The sequence below is a fragment of the Heliangelus exortis genome, chromosome 16 (genome assembly GCF_036169615.1).
Source record: "Heliangelus exortis chromosome 16, bHelExo1.hap1, whole genome shotgun sequence".
Classification (NCBI taxonomy): Eukaryota; Metazoa; Chordata; class Aves; order Apodiformes; family Trochilidae; genus Heliangelus; species Heliangelus exortis.
In genome coordinates, this window is record NC_092437.1 from 13556668 (window position 1) to 13580610 (window position 23943).

At 41.1% G+C, this 23943-nt stretch overlaps 1 protein-coding gene across 2 annotated transcripts in view; it reads right to left on the reverse strand.

Annotated features, from left to right (window-relative positions):
- TRPC4AP (transient receptor potential cation channel subfamily C member 4 associated protein) overlaps positions 1-23943 on the reverse strand; it is a 33725-nt gene that overhangs the window by 3782 nt on the left and 6000 nt on the right. For both annotated transcript variants that reach the window (XM_071759927.1, XM_071759928.1), the window contains exons 2-15: positions 20164-20292; positions 19783-19899; positions 18112-18169; positions 16989-17044; positions 15354-15482; positions 14045-14246; positions 11824-12012; positions 10022-10164; positions 7082-7213; positions 6349-6407; positions 3868-3969; positions 2307-2390; positions 1886-1976; positions 1468-1608 (exon numbers count right to left, since the gene is read on the reverse strand). In XM_071759927.1, coding sequence (XP_071616028.1) covers positions 1468-1608; positions 1886-1976; positions 2307-2390; positions 3868-3969; positions 6349-6407; positions 7082-7213; positions 10022-10164; positions 11824-12012; positions 14045-14246; positions 15354-15482; positions 16989-17044; positions 18112-18169; positions 19783-19899; positions 20164-20292 — 1632 coding nt within the window. The remainder of the gene's footprint in view (positions 1-1467; positions 1609-1885; positions 1977-2306; positions 2391-3867; positions 3970-6348; positions 6408-7081; positions 7214-10021; positions 10165-11823; positions 12013-14044; positions 14247-15353; positions 15483-16988; positions 17045-18111; positions 18170-19782; positions 19900-20163; positions 20293-23943) is intronic.

Consider the following 23943-nt stretch of genomic DNA (forward strand, 5'->3'; position numbering starts at 1 on the left):
ACAAACAAAAATGCATCCTACATGACCAGCCCTGGAGGAAGTCTGACACAACAGCATTTCACACCCTCTTTGGAACGTGTGGGCCAATTTACTCTGTTAGCAGAAGGGGAAGAGGTCAGGGAACCCAAGTAGGGAGAGCTCCAAACATAACCTGTCCAGTAGGGCAAGAGTAAAATTCTATGGACTTTGGGTACTGACAGAAGACCCTTCTTGGAGGTTACTGTTGAAACCACCTTAAGTTCTGAGCACAAGCACCTACAACATGCAACACACAGCTTCACACACATGGACAACTTCCCCATCTCTTCAGAAGCAAGATTTAGACTCTAAAGCCCAGAACACTTGGGGTTCATTACTTTATCTCTAACAAGAATACAAGATAATGATTCTGGGCCTGCCTCATCCATTCCCAGGCAATATTGGCACTGAGGGCTGACCAAACATCCCTAAAGCAAGTAAACACTTAACCCACTAAGAAACAGAAAAATGCCAAAGTCCTGGCACCACTGAAATTTGTTTTCAAGCTTTGTCACTTCAATGATACCAAGATTTCATACAGTTTGTTTTGAAAGATGGTACTGGCTTCAGTAGTTCCTCCAGATCCATGTTTTTCTACACTTATTTTGTACAGCAGAGAGTGCTGGGGAAGAATACAGCAAGGGATTCATACAGCATGAGAATTACAAAAGTTATAGATCAACAAATAGGAAGCACAAGGGATAAAGACACATTCTCTAGAATCTGTGTGAGTTTATTTACCAGAAAACAACCTGAAATTAAACACATCTTTTTGTAAATACAGCTCTGCTTCTACTCTCCAAGGTCTTCCAGACTTAACAGCAACCAGAGAAAAACTACACTACATGAGCAAGAATATGAGGCCATTCAAAACCCAAGCAGCAGCTGATGTTATATGCACAAAGTGCACAAGAGCATGACCCCACACCCACAGATGCAGGTAGGTTTTATAGGCAACTACATCAGCCATGACTTCTTAGAATGTCTGGCAGTTCAAATAACAACAAAGATAAGACATGTTGTTGTGCAGTATCAAACACTACTGAATATTTTAAGTCATCCCTCTGAATAACCCAAGCTTCAGTAAAAGATTTTCTGGAGCCTGTCCCAATGCCCACAACTTCCAGCTTAACCCAAACTCCAGTGACTGCACAAGAAACATTTTACCAGCTTTGAGCCCTGGCCTTAGACCTGACTGATCATGTAAGAGGACAGTGTTTTCTGACCAGCTCAGCACTCGTTGCCTCAGAACAGCTGGGAGCTGAAATCATGAGTGTACACAGCCACACTTCTGATGAGATTTTGGCAGCTCACTCCTTAATGTTTACTGTGCACCAAGCTCAACAATCACACCAAAATCAGGAAATGAAGCTGGGTTTCTCAGTGCTACATTTGGTTATGAGAGAGTGTAATTTGGCCCACAGTGGGACAGCTTCTACAAATATTTACCTTCTCATCTGTGTTGATGTACTTGTTGAATCTCTTGAATGCATCAATATTGAATTTCATCAGTTCTCCCAGAAGGTCAAAGTAACTCTGAAGCACATCTCGTGATTTGCACTCACTATCAACAATGCAGTAGAGAATATGCTGGCAGGGGAGAAAAACATGTTACTGCCACAGATCAGCTCAAACCAGCAGTACAGCACAGACTCTGATTTTATCATGATTTAAAACACTTATCTGCAGGTTTCTCTCTCAGTTGACAGAACTAAAGACAACAAATTCAGACGAGTCTTCTCTTAAATTGACTTCTAAGTGGTACTGGCTAAAGAACCAGCCACCCCTTTTGGATTTATTACAAATAAATCCTTCTTGATAGCTACAGAGATATGTTCCAGAAGAAGTCTGACATGCAGTTTGTTACCTCCAGGAGTCCTCTCTTTAGCAGGAACATCTGGTCTGCATAGGAGGTTGTGCCTCGCAGAAAACTTTCAACAGCCCTTGCTTGCCAAAACCTAAGAAAGGGAAAAAATTATTAACTCTGGAGCAAGGGGAGCATTTTATCACAGCTAGAACTGAAATCAGATTTCCTCGTTAGTTTCATTCCAGTCTGATGCTGGACTCAGATGTGTTGAACCTGCAGAAAATCCCTGACTGTGCTGGGTATGAGGCCCAGTGCTTTAGCACCCTCCCTCCCCTGCACAGCCACTGTAGCAAGTGCAACAAAATCAGATGTCTTCACAGCTTATGATTTCCAAACATTTTCAGCTGCTGAGAGCTGTATGAAAATTAACCAAATTCCCAGGCAACTCAAACCAGCATGTTACAGGGCAAAGAGAACCCACCTGAAGGAGGATTCAGCTGGTTCCTTCTTCATGACCTGAAGCAGTCTGGTCAGCAAACCTCTTTTCCCATCACAAACAAGACTCCTGGAACATGTGAAGAAATTACAGCATGAGTGAAAGGGCTGGGAAGCACTTTAACTTGCAGAACACTGAATCAAGTCTCTTTCAAGGAGCTTTTAATGATCAAAATTCCAGTATTAAATACACAGTAAAAAGATTAATTTTTTTAAATTTAATTTATTTATTTTATTTTATTTTGTTACTAATTCCACCATTGGAAGAGTTCTCCTTTGTTAAACATTTGCAATACCTGCAACATGACTTCCACACAAATTCAAGACAAAAATATTGTTTATCCAAATTATAATGATTTCAGAAATACCCAATTTTTATCTTGTGGGAATTCAGAGATTAGAAAAAAATACCTAAACAAAAACATATACCACATTTCAGCTTAGGAATGAAAACAGCCAATTTTAGGCCAGAAATTGAGCAATGTTGCTGCCTGACCATACAAACCACCCTGCAGAGGTCGAAAAAGATGCTTCAAGTGGCCCAGCATGATTACTCAGCAGATGCACCCAGGTGAATGGCTACACACTGTACCTGCACCTTTGCTGGGCAGCCAGCTGACAAAGCCCTTGTGGGAAGTGGCTCCCATGCAGTATGATAATCTGTTATAAGTCTGTTCTTATTAATGCTTGAGAGAGAACAGAAATTCTGCAGGCTGCAAAAAGCTGTTTACACATTTAGTCCACTTACTTTCAGTATGCTCCTAAGAGAGTGAAATTTCTCCCAAAATACCTTTTTGAACAAAGCCAGAAAGGCACTTGTGACTAGAAGGAAAGGGTCTGAGTAACACAGACACCAGTTCTTCCCAATTAGGCATGGAATTATGATTATAATAATTATAATCTAGAACTCCTCTCAGAAAATCCCATTTTAAAGTGAGATAAATCTGCTCTGTGCAAACCAACTTCCTGCAGAGACTGGGGGAGAACTCTGACAAATTAATTCTATGAACAATGTTTCTCCTTCTGAGATTTACACATCAGAATTGTGTATTAAAGAGCTATTAAACAACACTGTCACTCTAACAGATACTCAAATATAACACTACAGATTCCCTAAGTGGTTTAACATGTTTAATCTAATATAGCTTATTCTAGTTATTAGATGTTCTTAAAATAAAGACTGAGCAGACCCACTTAGATCTGTTTATACAGCCTGCAAATGGATATTATCTGTGCACAGTCTGCTCCTGAATCTCAAAACTAGGATTTATTATCATATATTAAGAGAGATCCCAGTTTCTTTTCCAGATTTGTCTGCAATGCCCCTGTAGTGAGGAAGGCCAGACAAACAGACCTAGCACAAGCACTTTAGATTTGCCAATGACAATAAACTTCATACACCTAGAGAAGGCTGAAACATGTCACTGAATAAACAGCAAGAAGGGTGGATAGAAGGACCTCAAACAATACAGGTGACATCAAACCTCCAACGTAAGTGCTTGCAAAGCATAAGAAGCTGCTGAGCTAAAGCTTCCACCCCTGCTCACCTGTCTGTGTTGACAACTGCATCGACCTCGGGGATGTTGGCTTTGTGGGAGATGGCACTCAGCTCATTAAGTTCTTGGCTGTTTAAAAGGAGATACTTGTTCCTAAAGCAAGACAGTTGGGGAGCAAGGGAGGAAAATGCAATGACTAAAAGAGGCAGGCAAACAGGCAATTCCATGAGGAGCAAAGCCACGTGGCTACGGGGGCTGCAGCACCAGGCACTCAGCTTTCCCCTCTCAGGGGCTCACACTTTGCTGCCCCCCAGCACAGCACAGTCCCAAGAGAGGTCCATTAGCTGCTCACTTATAAACCTCCAAAATTTGTCAAAGGCAACTTTCTACACTGGCCAGCTTCAAGATGTTGCTTCTTTGTTGACCAGTTCAGAAGCTTATGGTTTGTTTAGTGAACATCTGCTTCCAGATGGCACTCATTTCAGAATAAACTCAGCAATTTCTTGATGAATTTCAGCAGACTGGAACAGCAAACTTTTTCCACAGCTTGCTACAGCCTTACAGTGACCATGCCCTTCATTAGTAATATATCTCACTTAGAAAGCAGAAACTGCAAAAGCAGTATTCATCCTGGTGTTTTATTCCTCTGAGCAAACTTGTACTCTGAAAATTTTTAAAAACTTCATGAAATGTAGAAAACAAACCAGGACCGGGTATAAACCCAAGGAATTTAGATGAAATGCTTTATCAAATACTGAACTTTTCATAGTGAAAACCAATTAACTTATCTGTAAAATAAACTGAATGCAGAACAAGTCTGACAAAGTAGAAATGCAGTCCAGAGGCTTGCTTTGACAGATCCCCTCCCCAGTGCCAGCTCCCTTAGATAAACCCTCTGACTCAGTGCTCAGAATCAGAGAGCAAAGATTTATTTACAGGAACCCTAAGGCTGCCCAGGGTGTTGTGGTGAGTGTCAGGGTGTGCAAAGATTCATTGAAACATAGCAGCTACACAGAGGATAAATTATTAGACCAGAAAGGTGATGGGGATGCCACTTCTCTTCAAACACTGTCTTCCAAATTAGTGCCCACTGAGGCTGCCAGGGGAAGCTTCTTTTGGTCTGGATCAACAGGTTCTGTAATGAAAATACAGCTTCTCTCTCCATGCAATAAGCAGTTCTGCAAGTCTGGTTTATACACAATTATATTGAAATCACTATTAGGATGGAAGTAGTTGCTCCCATCCTGTCCTCAGCTGACCCAGCTCAACTGTGATTTCATAGAAAATTCATGGAATTGTTTGTCTAAAAGCCTGAACCAAATTCCACAAATTCCCCTTGCTCAAATGCTACAGCTGAAATCTGTTTTCTGTTTAAAAAAGAGAGATCTTTGCAGTAACCACCACCTAAAGAGATTTTATTGGAAAACCTGGAGTGATTCCTGGATAAACATTGCCTTGCATGGAGGATTTGTGATCAGGCAGCCCTTCCCTTCTGCTTACAACATACCCAGCACCTCCCCATTCTTAGAGCTGATTTCCCAATCAAAAAGGCTGATACTTTCAAGATGCATTTAAACCTACACAAAAATATCACCCCAGCTGTAGGTAAGAGCAGCCAGGTGAGAAGTGAAGGCACACACATATTCAGTGCAATGTGCCTCAAAAGCAGATGTTTGTAAAGATCAGGAAACCATCCTGCAGGACTGGATCAGAGTTATTGACAAAAGGCAAGAGGTGATTCTGCAAGGCAGAAGAGAACAACAAGACCCCCTGTACCAGCAGCAGAAGGGGACTTCTTCAGTAAAAACAAATAATTGGAACTATATAAAAAAACCTCTGCACCACCCTTCAACTACTCCAGCAGACTGAAACTGCCCAGCTATGCCATTTCAAGGCAAAGAGAAGCTTTCTTCCTATTTCCAACCCAGGTTCCCATGACTAGCTGACAGATAATTGTTCTTTTAACATTTTCCCATCCAGTTTAATGAGGCCTTCTCCACTGCAGGTGTTTTAGACAGCAACCACATCTTCCCAGCCTTGTGACAAAGGCAAAAGAGCACTGATTAACTTTTTCTGGGGTAGGCTTTCAGCCTTTGTTTCATGCCTGTTCCACTGAATTAAACCTGAACACATCCCCACAGGGTACATGTGCTCTTTGTGAGCCTGCTGGCTTGCTACCAGCTCTCAGGAAGGAGACAGAAAACCACTGCTATGAAAGCTGCCTCCTCATTTCTAGGGCCAGAAAGTGTTAACTCATCACATAAATGTTTCAGTTTGTTTCAACGTGATGCAAAATGGGCTACTTTTAATCATGAGCAGACAGATTAAGGCACTGGAGAGCATATTCCATGCCCATTGGAGAGCACATCCCTAGCCTTTTCCCTGCAGGAGCTGGAACATCTGAAAGGAGTTTCAGGAGAGGACAATGCTCCATTCACATGGAGCCTGCAACGTGCCCAGGACACCCACTGTAACTGCACCCAGGCAAACAATGCTGCTGAGCCACAACCCACCACAGCTTTTCATACTCACTCATGGTGATCACTAAAGCTCTGAAGAAGCCTCAAGAACTGTATCTTTAAAGTAATGTCCTAAAAAGAGAGAAGAAAGGACAAAAGAATTCACTTTAGTATTTTTGGATAATATTAGTTACCAAGTTGACCCAAAACAGCTGAACTGGAAACCAATCCAAATCAAATCCAGTTGGGCAGCAAAGCAAGAGGCTTGGAGAAACAGAGAAGGCTTCCCATAACAGAAACGTTAAAAATTCCTTCTCACTGCAGATTCCTTCTCACTCAAAAGCTCATCATTGTATTGATGGATTTTAGAGTATCAAGGCTGGGGAAAAAAACCCAAACAAATAATAAAAAAACCCTAACAAATGTCAAAAAAACCCCAAAACCCCAACCTCTCCCCAAAAAACTGATGGCAATCCATTTTTTGTTCTGTGCTTCTCCATGCTAGACTCTCTAGCTACCATTTCCTTAAATCTTTGTTGTTTTCCACCTTTGGTCTCCAGGGAGGCACCACAGAGTGCACCCTGTTCTCACTCCCAAACTCAGAAACAGGGGAAGTGCCCTGTTAGCATGGGCCAAAGAGAAAGATTCAGTGAAAACAGTAATTCACAAAAACCTGAATGCTGCCACATTTCATTTATTGTACAAGCATCCAGCTAATCACTAAGTCCTTAGAGTTATATGATAAGATAAACCATGAGTTATATGATAAGATAAAAATCCAATTAAGAATTTGGAAAGCTACTCACTGGGCTACAGTCACAATTTTGATTGTGTCCATGCAGAACAAGGGCTGATGCTGAATGCTTCCTCCAGATCAGTTTGTCAAACAAGTTATTGAGGCCAGGAATCAGTTTGAATTCTGCTATCATTTTATGAACCTGAAAAACAGAGAAGTACATACTCATTTGCTGCAGCCTCCATTACAGATATATCATAGTCCAGTAAACAGATGGGCACAATAACATCATCCTCTGACAACTAAAAGAATTACTTGTGTCAACAAGGTAACAATTTTGGAGTGAACAGTTGTTAAATAACTTCAGTCCAAGTTTTGATGTTTCTGATGTATGCAATTTGGAAGATGAGGAATAAGAGAAATACTGCAAGTGAAAAACCACACAGGATTGAACAGCCCAACATGTTGTAAATATCAAGTGCCCAAAGCAGTACTGGACATGTCCCTTAAAATCAGCTCACCTAAACAATAGCCTAGGTTATCCCTGGGAGACAGAATTATAACTACCAGTACTCCATTTTGTTCCATTTCTTAAAATACCTGAATGAACCAAAAGTATTTGAACCTTACTTTGCAGGTTTTCATTCTTTTTCCAGTGCTTCAGTTTACTTTTAGTTTGCTAAACTCAGGTTCTCACCTGACAGATGGCTGCATGACAAAGCTCCCAAGTCACAGTTACTGCCTTTGGATCCCACTGTCTCAGACCCCAAACTCCTTACAACTACTCAGGCTGCAGTGCCAAGACAATCCCTGCTCTATATTCCTCCTTTTGACTTTTTCTTGTTGCTGCCCAGCTTCACATGAATTGCTCTACTGCTTTCTCATTACTAAAAATATGAGCTGCTCCCACATGCAGTTCAGCTCCTTGTAGGAGAAAGTAGATCAGCTGATTGCTTTTCACCACAACACAGACAAGCAAGGCAGCCTAGAAAAATACACAAGGAGAGTAATTTAGGGTGTGATCATTATGAGATGGAAGCAAAGGCACAGATCTGCAGCAAAACACCTCTCACCCCCAAGGGTGGGATGGTCCCCAGAAAGTAGCAGCCAAGTTGCTGCTAGCACAGTTGTCAATTTATGCAATTTGCCAGCAGTTAAGTTTAAACCAAGGATTTGAACATCCCAGCAACAGGCTGAGTTTGTTAGGAAGCTGCATCATGCTTCAAGCAAATGCTGTTGATTGTCATGGTGGACTGAAGCAGATCTGTGGTGCCCTTCAGAAATTCTATGCAAAATTATTCCAGTATAAAACCAGTCAGACCTCAGACCTTTGGCTGCTCAGACTGGAAGATTGATACTACAAATCCTGTACTTTCAGTCCCTCATTGTAAAAGAGACACCATGCAGCAGCTGAAATGCTTTTCAGAGAGCCCTTCCTTGCTCATTTGAGCTTCCCAAGCAGAACAGCTTAGCTCCAGCTCTGAACCCAGCTGCCTCTCAGGAGGGGAAATGGGTTCACACCTGCCACAAAAGTCTCTGAAAACTTTACAGAGATTAAGGAATGAAGGATGCCTCCTGTGTTTCAAAGGCAGTGGATTTTACAAAAAGAGCTGGCTCTGAACAAGGTCTTTTGAAATGAAGTAACTCACATCATTCAGGAATTTAATTCTAGACCTAAATCAGGCCTGGAGAAGTGAACTGCATGCCAGCTTTGTCTTTAGACCATTTTCCTGTTTGCATGGGGACAGGAGTAGCAGAAGAAACATAAGCAGCTGCTTTCCCATGAAATAGAGAAAAAAATTCAGCCTCAAAGCCAGCTAGCTGTGGTTTTCCACCATGTCACATCTGACACACTAAAACTGACCCAGTAAGGACCTGAGCACCTCCAGCTCCCTGGATGCAGCAGCAGCAGGAGTGCAAGTAGTTTCTGCAGTATCTATAAAACTGCACTCTTGTGTAGGATTACAAGTTTCTTATGGCAGTGGTTGAGGGTCCTGCAAGCATTGCTAGTTTCCTCTACTTACTACTGTATAGAATCTATTCCTTTTTAATGCTGAATATCTGCTTGTAGTTTCAGTGTGAACAGGTTAGTTGTGTTTGGGATTAGTCTACAAATGCACTTCTATTTTAAATTCAGATTAGAAGATTTAAGAGACTGCTTGTAGCAAGTATTTGTGATACCTATACAGTAGGAGGTTACTAGCAAAACCCAAAATATTTGAAATAAATGTACACAAGTCACCCAGCACAGCTACTCTTACCTAATACAACAGCCCTTCAACAACTCCAAACAATTTGATTCTCCCAGTCTCTAGGGCATCCAAATGCCCCTGCTATTCCAAGCTGCTCTGCTGAGCTGAGCAGACTGCCCATGTTGGAAAACTGTCAAAACTGCACCAACAGATTGCTTTTCTTTTCCCTTCACAATATGCTTTTGACCCATTTAAATCAAACTTCAGCCAAGCTGCAGTGATTGGTTCTCCAGAAGCCTACGTGAGGCACAGAACAAATTATTTCTCATTTCAAAAGCAAGAAATGCAAAAGGAACAGATAAGTGGGATTTCCAGGCAGTGGCCAGTGCAGAAAGCTGAACAACAATCCCAGAGGATTTCCAAAAGTGAATGGAACCAAAGAAAGGTGTCTCCAAGTACACCAGGAGAGGGAAGAATGCCTGGCTGCAGCTCCTGCAGCACCCAGCCCCATCCAGATGCATCCTCACACAGACAGGATGCCTCATCCAGGAGCCATCCCCCTGCATCCATCCTGCCCCAGAGCCTGACCACCCCCACCCCGGTCAGCACAACCCAGGACATGCCCTGCCCTGAGGCTCCCTCTGGTTCAGCACTGAAGCTCTGCCTGGTTGTGCATGGCTGCAATGATAGGATTTACCCAGCTTTATGCCTTGAGCTTTGCCCTTCATCTCTCTGTGTCCATGACCTAATTAATAAGTGCTTAGGTTTAAAGAGACATCAGCTTCTGCCTGTGTGACCATTTCCAAGTGCTCACTCACCTGATTCCTTTGTCTCCCCATGAGCAGCACACAGAGAACATACAACACCTCCAGCTTGTACATTATCTCGTGCATGATCTTCATGGACTGGGGGAGCTGTGTTCGTGTGGAGGTGTTGGCCAAGCCACTTTCATCTGAAGACTCTGAACAAGATGGCAAAGATGTGAGCCTGAGGCAGTGTCAACAGGAAAGGGTTTGTTGCAGTTATTATTTATACACTAAAACACTGCATGATATAAGGCCAGCACCTCTGCTTGAACCTTCTTCTCAACTAAAAATAGTGATACAACAACACAACCCATTTCAGTGAAGTGCTACAGAAAAAAAATATAGCTGGAAATTCAGAAGGGATAAAGTTAGATTTTAAAATAGGATTGCCTATATGAGCTCACAGACTACTGCACCAGAAAGGACATGGCAGAGAAGGTAGTAAAAGGAAGGCTGAGATTATCAGAAGCATTTACTGCTGATCTACTTTCCTTTCATACCTCAGTACCTGTGTATTTAGGCCACAGTTAAGTAATTTTCACAGTCGTCTCTAGAATTATACTGCTAGGAGCAGAAATAGGACATAACACACCATGACTACAAGTGGAAAACATGACAGAAATCATGAGTGACACAGAGGCAGTAAGTACAGACATAGGGAGATGTGTAGGTTGCAGTTCAGAAAGGAGCCAGCTCTTGGCAGAACACAAAGTGATGGCCTGCCCTGCCACAGCACAGCATGAATGCTTCTGGAACCCACGTGAAGAAAGCAACTGGGCAAACACACCAAGGAAGGAAACCATCAAAGGCTAAAAGCACAGGCAGCACCTCTGACTCAGAACTCCACAAACCACTGGAGATGGAGGCAGTATTCTGGGAAAGGACATCTAGGTTTGCTTCCTAACTGATCCAATGGGTTCAGCATGTTCCAGTCAAACTGCCAGAAAAACTGCCTTGGGAATTCTGCTCCAAAACACCAAGCATTCTTCAGTGTGCACCAACGTGGTGTGTAGAGAGCTACGTGCAAGGTGCACGCATCTAATTTTTTGTGTATTTTCACAAGTTCTGCTAACTAATTGCTACAAAACTAATAGAGCTGGACAAGGAAGAAAAGCTTTTCAAAGAAGCAAAGATTTAGGTATCAAAATTTTGGGATAATTCTATCCCATTATCATGTACTTCTAAGTTCTACAAGATAAGCTATTGCATTTTGGTCATTCTGAAGGGTAAAAAGCAACCCAGGCACTTGCTTCAAAGCATTTTCATAAAATTGTATTAACACTGGCATGCATCAACCAGGAACAATTATTCTTCCAATTAACTTATTTAATTTTGCTGGAACTACCTTTCCTTTTTAAAGAAGGAACCACGTCCTTGCCATGAGGTATCTGGACCTAAAGCCATCAGCTTAAGTTTCACAGCAAGATGATGGTGAAATCACTTAGCTCAGATGTGTTATTTCTGTCATTCCAGGGGAGATTAGAATATTAGTATACAGTACTAATATAGGATACTATATAGAATACAGTACTAGAATACTGAGGATGTTCAGCTTATTCAGTGTTACCTATGTGTGCATAGGGCACAGTTTGCCATAGGACATTTCCTTCTGCCAACTTTAGTTAATGGGAAAACAAGAAACAGTGCTACATGAGAACAAAATGGGAGTCAGATCTACATGCTGAAATGTTGGTCTTCCCTGCAGGAAAAAGAGAAACCAATTCTGGCTGAAAGGAAAAGCAATGCTTGGCAAACCCTGAGAAGGTTAAGATCTGCATCAGCTACTGGTGGCTAGAGGAATGCAAGCACAATACCTGTACTGCTCTGCTCTGCCTCTTCATTTGCCACTCTCATCAGTGCATCAAGGACTAGTGCATTGTCCAGCCAAGTGTACCATTCTTCCAGCTCCTGGAGGAAGCTGGAAGTACCTGTTGTTTCAGACACCTTCCGTGTCGCCAGTTTGCACAATCGCTCAATGAAGCCTGGAATATTCAAAAGTGTAGCTGAAAAAGAGAAATCGTTTTGTTATGTCTCAATATCACCAACAAAACAGCCAAAATCCTCTGTACCACATTTCTAAAATATCTATATTACTAATACAGAAATTACACAAACAAATGACATCTGATTAAAAATATGCAAAGGTGGAAGAATGTTCAGTCTCTCCTCTTAAGGACTGGACACAACTCAATCGGTGTTAAACTGGTTTGTGTTGGACTTACACTGGGAACAAAGTAGTTCTACCCAACTCTAACTGCTTGCTTCCAGTCAGTAATTCCCTTTTGCTGGCACTGCTGTTTTCCAGTCCACAGTGAGTCAGTATCAAGGAACTGATCTGGCTGAAAATGAAGCTGGCAGAAATAAAGCAGCAGCCCTTGGAAGGAGGAGCTCCACTTCCCCTTTGCTCTGCACGATGCCACCTCCTGCATTTTGCCTCCTGTGGTGTTTGTCTCCTAGCAAACTGCACCAGCTCACTTCAGGAGCTGGCTGGAAGGCTGTTGGCTTTGCCAGTACTAGCTTCATGAATTAGCTCATCACAGAGCAGAACAGATGGGAAACACAACAGCAGCCCCAAGTCAGAGGGTTTTAATCACTGTCTAACTGCATCCTTAGAAACTGCAGTTCAACAACAGAAGTTGCTGGTCTGGAAGATGCTTGGGGAGGGGCTAAGAGCAGCATTTCATCCCAATGTTTTCACAAAATAACTTATTTACAGAACATGTTGCTTATAGATAAATGGCAAAGTCTTTGCTTCACTGCACACTTGCAGATTCAAGTAGGAAATAGCAAAGAACAGGGCCATGAACACTGTGTGAGAAAAGCTGTGAGATCCTGCCTGCTGGTACCACCTCTGGAAGAATAAACTCCTGGACAAACTTTTAAAAATGGCATGTGCTTTACAGGCTTAGATACAGCCTGCAACTGTGCAAACAAAAAATGATTACTTAAACATTTGTTTGGCTAAGTTCAGCTCTGCAGGATCCAAGCTTATTCAGTTGAACTAATTTAAACTTTGTACCCACACCTACACATAATTGGCCACTGCTCCTTACAAGCAAGCTCTGGTCATCACAGAGCAGGAGCAGGAGACAGAGCTCTGGTCATCACAGAGCAGGAGACAATACACCCCCCTTCAAGGTTTTGCAGTTTCTGCCTGATGGAGGATGGCATCTATCTCTCAGCTGGATTCTGTAGAGGTGGCAGCAGTTATAATGGAGCTTTGCTGTTCATGGCTAATACAGAATGTCAGAAGATGGGAGAACTAGCAAAAAAAAACTTACTCCCTTTTGCACTTCTCAAAATTCTTTGGCATGGGCCTATGCAAATACCTGCTTCAGAAGCCCAGATAGCTTTTCAGCACAGGGAGAGCAGAAAACAGCTGATCCTACACTTGAAAGTACTTCAATTTAAATCTCTTAAATTCATACTCATCCTTCTAAGCAAGACTTTTGTAGATGAGAAATACTCACTGAAATAAAGGAACCTGAACTGTGCCCAAAGTTAAAGCTGGAATTAGACCCACAGATTTCCAAGGCTTTTGTGGTAACAGCAGGCAACATGATTCCCATTAAACACACTTTTCTGGTTGATAGAGACAGAAACCCTGCTCAGTAAAGTGTCAGATAAAATCTAGAAAAGGAATAGCTAAGACAGTAAGCACACACGTGCAGTTTTCATTCAGGCATTTGTATTTTAAGAGGACAAGGAATTACTGAGAATTAAAGGGAAGGTCATGGAATTGACTGAAGAACAGAAAACAAACCCAGTTATTTTAATCCACTGAGTTGATCAGAGAGTGCTGAAATGACAAAAATCAACCCACCTAATTACCAACACCATATGAAACTGAAAGTTACAGAGAAGTTTAATATTATTTCCAGGAAACTGCTTCAAGAAAGTGAATAAAAGAAAATGTTTACAGAACAGAATGCTTATAGCATCCTCTAGAAACACAGGCTACAGATGTGGCATTGAGAAGAGGGAAACTACACACTCTTGAGCTGCTTCTGCATTTGTTTACATGGCTACAATTACCTTGATTAATTTCAGCTCGAGAAGGACCCAAGTTTTTTTTCTGCTGGGCATTTTTGGCAAGCAGTGTGTGTTTGTCATCACTTCCTGTGTCGAGTTCAGAAATGGTGACAGCAAGGATCCTGCAGAAGTTGGCAAGCTGCTGCTGATCAAAACTGGACACAAGGCTTGCAAGATTGGGAATATCATCCAGTTGTATCATTTCCTGGGGAGGCAACATCAGCTGAGTAAATCACACATGATGTTCAATAAAGGAACACAGACACAGTGAGAAGGCTTCAGCACTCCCCTAGTGAGATGCTGATGTTCTTTCAACATCAATAAAGGAGAAGCAAGCAGGCAGTGACAAGTGACAGGCTGAAAACAGCTGATTTACAATCGGTGTAACTCATGATTATCAGTTTCAGAAGCACAAATATCCATGTTTTAAAGACTAAGCATTTACATAAAATATGGGGGACTTGGTTTTTTAACAAAGAGCACCCCACAGCCTGATTTAACCCACAGATTATGTTTAGGTTCTTGAAAGTTCCAATTTTGGTTTCCACTTTTGTATTTTCTTCAAAACTCACAGATGAAAACCAACTTCAAGATTACACTCCCAGTCTTTTTCATCAAAAGACCTTTTTAATAAAAAGTTGGAAAAAATTTCCAGCAAAAACCAGTTATATTCAAATAAACTAAGGTGGTTTCCTATCTCAAGAAGTACATCATCCTCAACTTTACTCTAAAAAAACCACAACAAAACAACACAGTAACAAGTTACAGAAACCTCAGTCTTTTCACAAAGTGTATGAAAGCACATTTCCTTCAGGGTTTTCCCAAAGTCAGGCCTCTAATATTTTATTTGATTCACACTGCAAACTAAGCTGTAATGATGCTGGCAAGCAGGTTCAAAACCTAGTTTGTGCAGAAGCCTTAAGTGCCCTGTTCCTCCAGCCTACAACTTCTTAGAGAGGTGAGAAACCCTGAGGTAAGAAAGAAGCAGAGGAAACCTTCCAGATGTCAGGAATATCTTAATTTGAAGTACTGGTTGCACTTCAATGCCAGCTAGGCACTAACTCCCATCATTTTCTACAAACTATGCAACAGTTGCATTAGTAGTACAATACCATGTGCATAATTTGGATTCTGCACCAAATGTGACTGAAGTTAATCACTGTGAACAGTCAGGTTTCAAAAAAGCTACAAGAAGTGAGAACACTGGCAGCAATTCTAGCAGAATACTTCAGCAATTCTTCAAAGAAACAGCTCCCTTCCCTCTACTGCCCTGAAAAGCCACACAAGTAAAATTAAGAAATCAGCAACTAACCTTTTTAACTCCCAGGATATCTTCAATGAGTGTTGCAGTTTGTAGGAATGTCTTTTTGTTTGTCATCAGTGTAAACAGAAACAACACAAAGTCATTTCTTTCTGCCAGTCTCCTCGTGACTCCTTCCGTCTAGAGAGCAGCAAGAACCACAAAGACCCAGAGTCAGAGACCACCTCCACTAATTCCATGTTTAAGCACATGCAGGAGTGTTACAGATGATGTGTTACTGAATTGGCTATTCCTGAAAGCAGGAAACACTGTGTAGATGGTGGCCAAAAGTAGCTCCAGTCCTCGTTTCAAGTTAACCCTGGCAAAAACCACAGGCTCCAGGATGAGAGGCTTCATCTCAAGGAGTTGTTTACTTGCCTGAATCAGGAGTAAACACTGCATGGCTGGTAACAGGGCAGAGAGGATTGTCTCTGCTTTCCCACACAAACTGTAACCAGCTCCATTTCATGGTATATAAAAGTAGTTTTTGCCTTGCTCCCAGCTGGGCAGAGTCTGAGCAGCCAGAATCAAGTGCTGACCTTGATGAAGCTGCTGATGACCCAAAGACATGTTCATCACCAAGTTCCTTCAGGCCAGCTCTCAGGCTCTGATCTCTGCTGAGAGCACAGCCAGTCTTTGCTGGAATTAACAACTTAAAACTACATTCTTATCACTTGCAAACTGTTTATTATACATGAGTGACACACTGCCAGCTAGACCAGCTCAGATACTTTCTGGGTAATTAGATGTAAGAACAGCTAACACTACACACACATTTCTGTGGTCCTGAGCACTTCTCAGTCAAGAGAGAGCAGAAACACTGAAGTGAATTAAACCAGCAGGATGTCTATAAATTGCAAACTTGCTTCTTAGCATATTATGCTATTCACAGTTTGAAAAAATTGCATTAACTGTGGTTATAAGAAATAAAAATCATGGGAATCAAGAAAAAAGTGTTCCCTCTCTGCCCTCACCTATGTGTAGACAGCTACTTAGCAGTGAGAACATCAGAGACAAACTCTCAAGATTAGGTTGATGTCTTTGGAACAGCTCCAAGCCAGTAATGCCTTATTTTAATTTTTTTGTTAAACAATGCTCCCTAGGTAATGACATAATAAACTATGTGATTAAGTAAACAATCCCGAGGATGTTGTCTGAGTGCATCATCAGAGGCATGTGCTTTTAGCTTCAGAATTTTAATTGCAAGATTATTTCCATAAGCCTTTAACCCAGCATCTTCCTTTGCACTGCTTTGCCATCAACCAAACTGAGCCAATATTCAGCACATGAAGGAGCTGCAGGATCCAACACAAACCACGTTGGCAGCACCACGAATGAACAAGATCAGCTGTAGCTCAGGTTAGCAAGCAAGCACTTTCAGTTTCAAATTTTAAGCTGGAATACAACAAAGCCTGACCTAGCCCCTCCCTATGAAAACACAGAGAAAGATCCAAACAAGAAGATTTAAACTTGATGGTGGAGTGAAGAGAACAGAAATTACTCGAGTATGGCACTGAAATCTAGGGCAGTTCTACATTTAATGGAAAAAAAGTTTCAGAGCAAGTTTCAATTATGCTTGAAATTTATCAAGTGACAAATGTAAAACATGACCAGCAGAACAACACACTTCAGAGCAGTTGCACTTACACATATACACGTGTTGTACAGTATGCTTAAACAGTCCTTGATGAGGTCATCACTTACTGCAAAGAAGAAAAGAGACATTCACTCCACATTGCCAAGAAACATCAGTGCCCACAGCAGTGCCATGAATACTTATAAAATGGGGGAGAATTTCAGGTCAGCTCCTAGCTCTACTTGTATGTGCAAATGCCTTAGAGGACAAAAACTTTATAGGGAAAAATACTCTGTACCTGACCTGTTCAATTGCCTTCTTCAGAAACTACTATTTCCAAACAGAAAGGTGCACTTGTGACCTAGTGCACTTCTTAGTCACTCACAATAGAAAATGACAGGGGTGCAAAATTCATTTTAGAAAAAAAACCCAGATCAACTCAAAATCTGACAAGGAGAAACTGCTGAGACATATATTTGCTCCAATTATTAAGCACAGAGGGAAATAAAGAATTCATGCAGTTTTTATCACATATTCACTGAGAAGATTTCAGTCTAATTTAGTCCAGAATTTTAGTGTTTGAAATACATTTTCAGCACAAACATACAACACCTTCCTCAACCTCAAGTTCCAAGCTACTTCACCTTTGAAGTTCCCTGGCTGATGGGCATGGAGCATACCATAACTCTTCCTTTCCCCAGAAGGGTTCAGGGAACCACAAGAATCACAGAGACAGGAAATGAAAACCCTGCTGCTCCAGCAGGAAAGCTACTGCACCCCATTGGTCAGTTCTCCTTACAGCAATCTGGAAATTAGAAGTCACTGTGACTAGGTCAGGAAAACAGCATAATTTTCATTATCTCCTCATCTCTGTAGCTCCTATTACATAAGCCATGTTTTGTGACTTATTATTAATAATTGTTGACTGTAACTATGGCCACAGTAACAATAAAAGTTTCCAGTGGTTGCAGATTTACTGATGAGAGAAGTTTGTTACACTGAGTGCCTGAGCTGTGCAACAGGTGAGTGTCCTAAATCCCACCATGAATCAGTAACTGCAGAGAACAAAGAAACCAGTGATTAATTTAGGAACTCTGCTGGTATGGAAAGAAAGTAACAGAAAAACTGTTTAATTTCTGTCTGAATAAGGACACAAGGCAAGAATGAAAAAAGATAAAACAGCTATCCACTTACTTTTCTGTTTCTTTTTCTGTGTAATAAGCGTTGGTCTCATGAGAATTTCTACTAAAAGCTGTAATAACAAGATAAAGAATTATGGGAATAATCACTGGGATGCAAATAACCAATTAATTTTTCAGTGACAAATCCAAACTTAGTCCTGTCTCTGCTGAAGTCACAGAGGTGAATAAAGGAAGCTCTACAACCCAAACCCCAGTGGTGTCAATATCACATTGACAAAAAAAAAAATTATTTCTTTGTGGTAAATGAACAGTTGTATAAACCAATAACCAACTGGCAAGTTTGAAAGAATTGGATCTGTAAAGAATGTAATTTCACATGCATCCTGATAGCATCAAGGATGGCTACCACACACCTCCCAAATTAATCTTTAGCACTGATCTCCAAAGAGATGAAAATTTGGCAAAGCCTCTCTACGTGTATTTTACATGTACTCAGATCTAACAGGAGGAGACACAAGGTGCTTTTGTTCTTCCCTGATGTAACAGCTGTCAGAATCCAAACATATTTTAAGGAATATTCTATCACATATAGCACAGAGAGTATACTGCAAATTTAGTGCCCTTCAAAGTTACTCATGCTTTGCAGTCTAAAATACTGCAGTACAGATTGGGCACATGGCAGACACAGAACCAGCAGATGAGACCACTACTTCCTGCAGTAGGATTTGCAAAACCACTTCACACTGGCTTCTACCCCTCCCTTTAACCAGATTAAATCCACTTCTATCAGCCAAATCTCTGCCAGAGTACCAGGTAATTAAAGTGTATTTGGTATTTACCACCTCCAGCCCAAGAAAAAAAACCCAAACCAGAACCTAAACAACAAAAACCAACCAACCAAAGAATCCCCAACACACATTTATATGTGAAATCTAAAGCCATTTTTTGTGCATTATGTTAAAAGTGCTTCCACATGAAGTATCACTATTTCCCCTATCTTTAAAGGAAAATTTATAACATTTTCATACAATGTTTTACATCACTTGGGTAGCTGAAGGTTTTTGTCCTTGGCTGACAATACTGCAGCAACTAAAACAGTGCTCATTTCAAAACAACATAATGAAAGTTTGAATGAATGAAATGAAATGAATGAAAGTTTGACATAAATAGAGGAATGCTAAGCATAGGAAAAGTAGCAAAGACAGTTTGGTTAGACCAAATTAAATTTAAAAAAAAAGAAAAAAAAAGGAGAAGAAGATGTCAATTAGTCTAGTAGAAAATTCAAATCATCCATTTCTAAGGAAAGCTCACATCCCAGTGTCTGCCCCCAGAAAACTGAGCAAGCTTGGCTTGTTATGCAATGTAGAGTTAAAACAAATAAACAAAGAGATAAATTGCCAGAATGCCTACAGAAACCTTGCAGTTCTGCTAAAACACTTTTCCACAAATGATGTAGCCTGCCTATGGGGTCTCATTTTTTTAAAATTAAAAACAGGCTACCTGAAGGACCAGCCAGGTCTTCTATATCATGTAAGAAAAAAGCACCTCAATTTTGATGATTTACTACCTTCAAAAATACCCCTTTTTTCATATTTTGAGTATAAGACCAGGCACAATTCCAGTTCTGAACATAAGACTGGTAGTCCGTCTGTAGTTTGCATTTTAGAAGCTTCAAAAGGTCTCCAAGACCTCTCTTTAGATATTGTTGAAAAAACACACTCACATCAACTCCTCCAAATAAATCAAATGTGTATGTATTTGGGAAAGTGGACTCTTGAGCAGCTTTTCTATCTTCAGTAACATATGCCATGGCTTCCATTGAAAGAAGTGGAGAAATTTCCTGCACGTAGTAAAAGAAAAAAAAAAAAAGAAAATATGGTTCAAAAAGAAAACAATTCATCAGTATAAACACAATTGTCTCCAACTATCTGTGTGATCTACTGACTCATCTATTACATGAATTCTCAGCTCTTATCTACCAGCCCATTTGCAGATACTATCATGCAAACACTGTAAAAAAATTAAGAGTATGATTGTAGTAGACTATAAAGAAAGCAACAACAAAATCACCCCTTGCTTCCAGGCAGAACAGTGCAGACAGTACCTTTAAGATGCTTTGGCACTGGGAGAAATCACTGTTGGGGTGGCTCTGTTCATACAGCTTTTGCAGCAGTAAGGGAATCCCATTCCATTTTGCTTGTTTATCTCTCTCCTTTAACAAGGCTTCTGTGATCTGCAACAAAGGAAGAATATAATTGCTATTGTGTCCAACCAAGAGAACAACCTCATCACCTCTCCAAAATACCAGTACCAGAGAATCATAGGAAAAAAAGCTTATTGTGGAGGGCACCATTACAAAACCCAGTACCTCTTTCCTTGCAGTAATTTATCCAGAAGTGGTAGCTGCAGAATTTTAGACAGTCCAAGTATCTTAAACAGGGCAGGGCCTAAAGCAGATGTTACCATTTAGAGTATTTAATCTCATTCTGTATTTTTATATTGAATAAATATTTTTAAATGGGAACATATTAATCTCTAAATAATTGCATTAGTAGAACTCCAACTGGCAGGTCACTGAGGGAGGAAACAGATGCCCCTGACACTACCAAAAACTACAGCAGTCTAAGGAAGAAAGAGCACTGAAGGTGGAAAGGCTTCCTTACTCATTACATTCAGCCAGTAATGAGCATTTCTTCAGCCAAGTCCCTGAAACCATTAGTGGTCATAGCAATGACCCAAATCACTAACATTTACAAGCAGACTCCAGAAGAATCTATCAAAGACAGTGAAAAATTCCTCTGTAGTCTTTGGCTGGTTATAAATGGAGAACATCAACTAAATCAGCAGAACAACACTGGCATTAGACTCCTGGAAGCAGTCTGCAACCACAGAAGAAGAATACCTTAGCATCTACTACTACATTTGTGCAAACTTCCTCCAATTTTTCCTCCTCACTAAAATAAAAAAAAATTCTCAGTATTCACCACTCTTGTTCTACACCTGAAAAAAAAAATTAAATAGCAGCACAAGACTAAAATATTCTCCTTAGAATCCACAAGAGATTTTAAAGCTTGAACACTTCCAGGTTACTCCAGCAGATGCCAGAGAGGAGAAGCTCTTTAAAGTTCACAATCTACTTAACACTTACCAAATTACAACCCCCTTGCTTAATGATACCTCAGAGGTATTTAGACCAGCCCTGAAAGAGGGACTTCCCCTTGTACAAAAAGCAAGGCAGAACAATAATTATAGCTAAGAAGATTTTTACAATTTTTTTAAAATGCCATTCAAACAAAAAACAAAATTAAAAAAAAACCCACACCAAACCTCAGGCCAGCAAGACTGCATCTCAAATGCAGCATTTGTGGATTCTTTCTTTGTCCTAGACCTAAACCTGCAAGCTGATCTAATTCTGCCTAAGTCACTGGTGAACCTTTCTGTGGTTCCTGTGCATTGTTTCCCTCCAGCCTGCTGCAATGTTCATTGTTAATATTAACAGCCAGGAAATCTTGCTTCTTATTGTTTCAGCCAAGACATCCTTCTCCCATACACCTCTGTGTACAATTCCAAAGAGCCATTCAATTCCTGTTAGACAATTAAATGCAAATGCACTCCAATCTCTGGCTGAGAATTTAACCCTTTTCAAAGGACTCTCTTCCTCCCAAAATCCTCTATTTTGTTCGAAACTAAGAACTTCAAGGCTCTTCAAGTATCAGGTTTTCTCACTACCAGGGCTGATTGAAGCAGCATGAGCAAACCTGGGACACCAAATTCTCCTGCTTTTAACTTGTCTCTGCTTTCTGACTAAGAGTAATCAAGCAGCACTGCTGGGGAATGACACAGAGTTCCTACTGAGGAGGTCATTTACACAGCAAATGGCAGATTCAAACTATAAAGTCAAAATGGCTTCCCATTTTGAAGCTCACAACGAAGTCACCAGCTCTTCTGAAGTCACCAATTCTCATTTCTCCTTCTAAGAACCACCACAGAGAGGGCAAGAGGAGCTCTACCATAACCCAGTCTCAGGTGTGAGAGGAGTACACAACCCCACAAGGAGGCAGGAATCAAATTAATTGCTGAGTACAATGCAAAGAAAATGCACCAAAATGCCAGGAAAAGAATCCAACTCTCCAACTACAGCTGATGTGGAAGATACCACAGGCAACGATGACGTGGATGGGCTGCAAGCTCAGGTTCCAGTAGCACAATGCAGAATTCAGCATCCAAGTCCTCTAGGAAAAGGCAAAAAGCCCTTAATTGATGCTAAAACCTTGTTCTGAGCTTAATATCCCATTTGGTAATCACTCTGTGCTGCTTAGTTTGGGGCAGGGTCCATCTCCATTCTTGTGCCTGCATCTTTAGGTCTCCTGCCCTGCACTATGAGAGTCACTCATGCTGAACTGCAGAAAACTTCCAGAACTGAAATTCTGAAGAAATGAAGTAAATGTTTCCTTGCTCTCATCTTCTTTTAAGTGCTTTCAAAAAGAAAAAGGAAAAAAAAAAAAAAAAAGTTTTTCTTTCTCTTGATTTAGTACATGTCTTTGGTTTCATGGCAAGCTCTAACTTGTGGTCCCAATTCTGTATTTATGAGACTACTCTGGCTCAGATTATTTCCATTGTGGCAGGGTGGTGGTTGCCAACACAAAGATTCTGAATCCTGCAGATGGATTAAAATTCAGTTAAATTGTATGGGGCAGTCTTTAAAATAATTTGGTCAAAAACTGCATCTCATCATTTCTGTAATAGCAGTTAGTCAACAGTTTTTAATTTTAAGCAAAGTCAATTTCCGACTTGTTCTTTCTGGGCAGAGAACACTGAATAGTGGTCAAAATTACACTGAGTCTTCCAGGGCCCCTTTTCTCTCTCCAGCATTTTTTGGTCTCATCCAAGCAAGATAAACCCAACCCAACACTGATTTCTTAGAAACTGTCTTTTATTCACTGAAAAGTTCTGGATAAAACCTCTGAATCTTGCATACAAACCTTGAGAAGTCAGAGGTTACCTAGCAAGAAGGGGAGGCTGCAGGAGCCAGATGGGAATCCCATAAATTAAAAGGGTCTTACCTAACCCATGACTGCAGTAGTTAGGAACCAACACAGCTTACTGGCATTAGAAGATGCCAGAATAAATACCAATTACTGGGGAAACAAAAGAACCAGGATCAAAACTTTCCTACAGCCTGGTACAGCAAACCAAACTGCTACAAACACCAAGACACCACGCAGTCAGTCGTGTCTCAGCAGTTTGCTGTAACACATCCAAGTTTTGAATCACAAAACCCAGAGGACAGCCCTATGTGGCTCTCCAGAAGTGGTTGTAACATTCCAGACAGGCCTCTGGAACAGGCAGCACGCAGGAGCTCAAGCCCAGGCACAGACATCCCCAAACCACCTCATGGTCCAAAGCAGTTTGTGTGATGCCAGATTTACTGAATGATCTTTCTTGATGATCTTTAAGGTCCCTTCCAACCCAAATCATTCTATGATTCTATGAATCTGTTCACCAGCCAGGGGATCAGATCCCCAACCAGGACCAGCTATCTCCCCTCCTCCAGCTGTGCTGGAGAGAATCCATGGCAGTGTGGATTCCATGCAGAATCTCAGGATGGTTTGGGTTGGGTAGGACCTGAAGCTCATCCAGTTCCCCATTGCCATGGTCAGGGACACCTCCCACAGCCCAGGTTGCTCCAAGCCCCATCCAGCCTGGGCTGGAACACTGCCAGGGATGGGGCAGCCACAGCTTCTCTGGGCAAGAAGCATCATCAGGAGAATCAGCAGCATCCTGTAAAATGGGACTGCTCAGGGAAGTAGATCCTGAAAGGGCAATCTAAGGAGAGGATATAAGTACAGAGTTATGAATGTGTCACCAAGCCCATCCATGACTG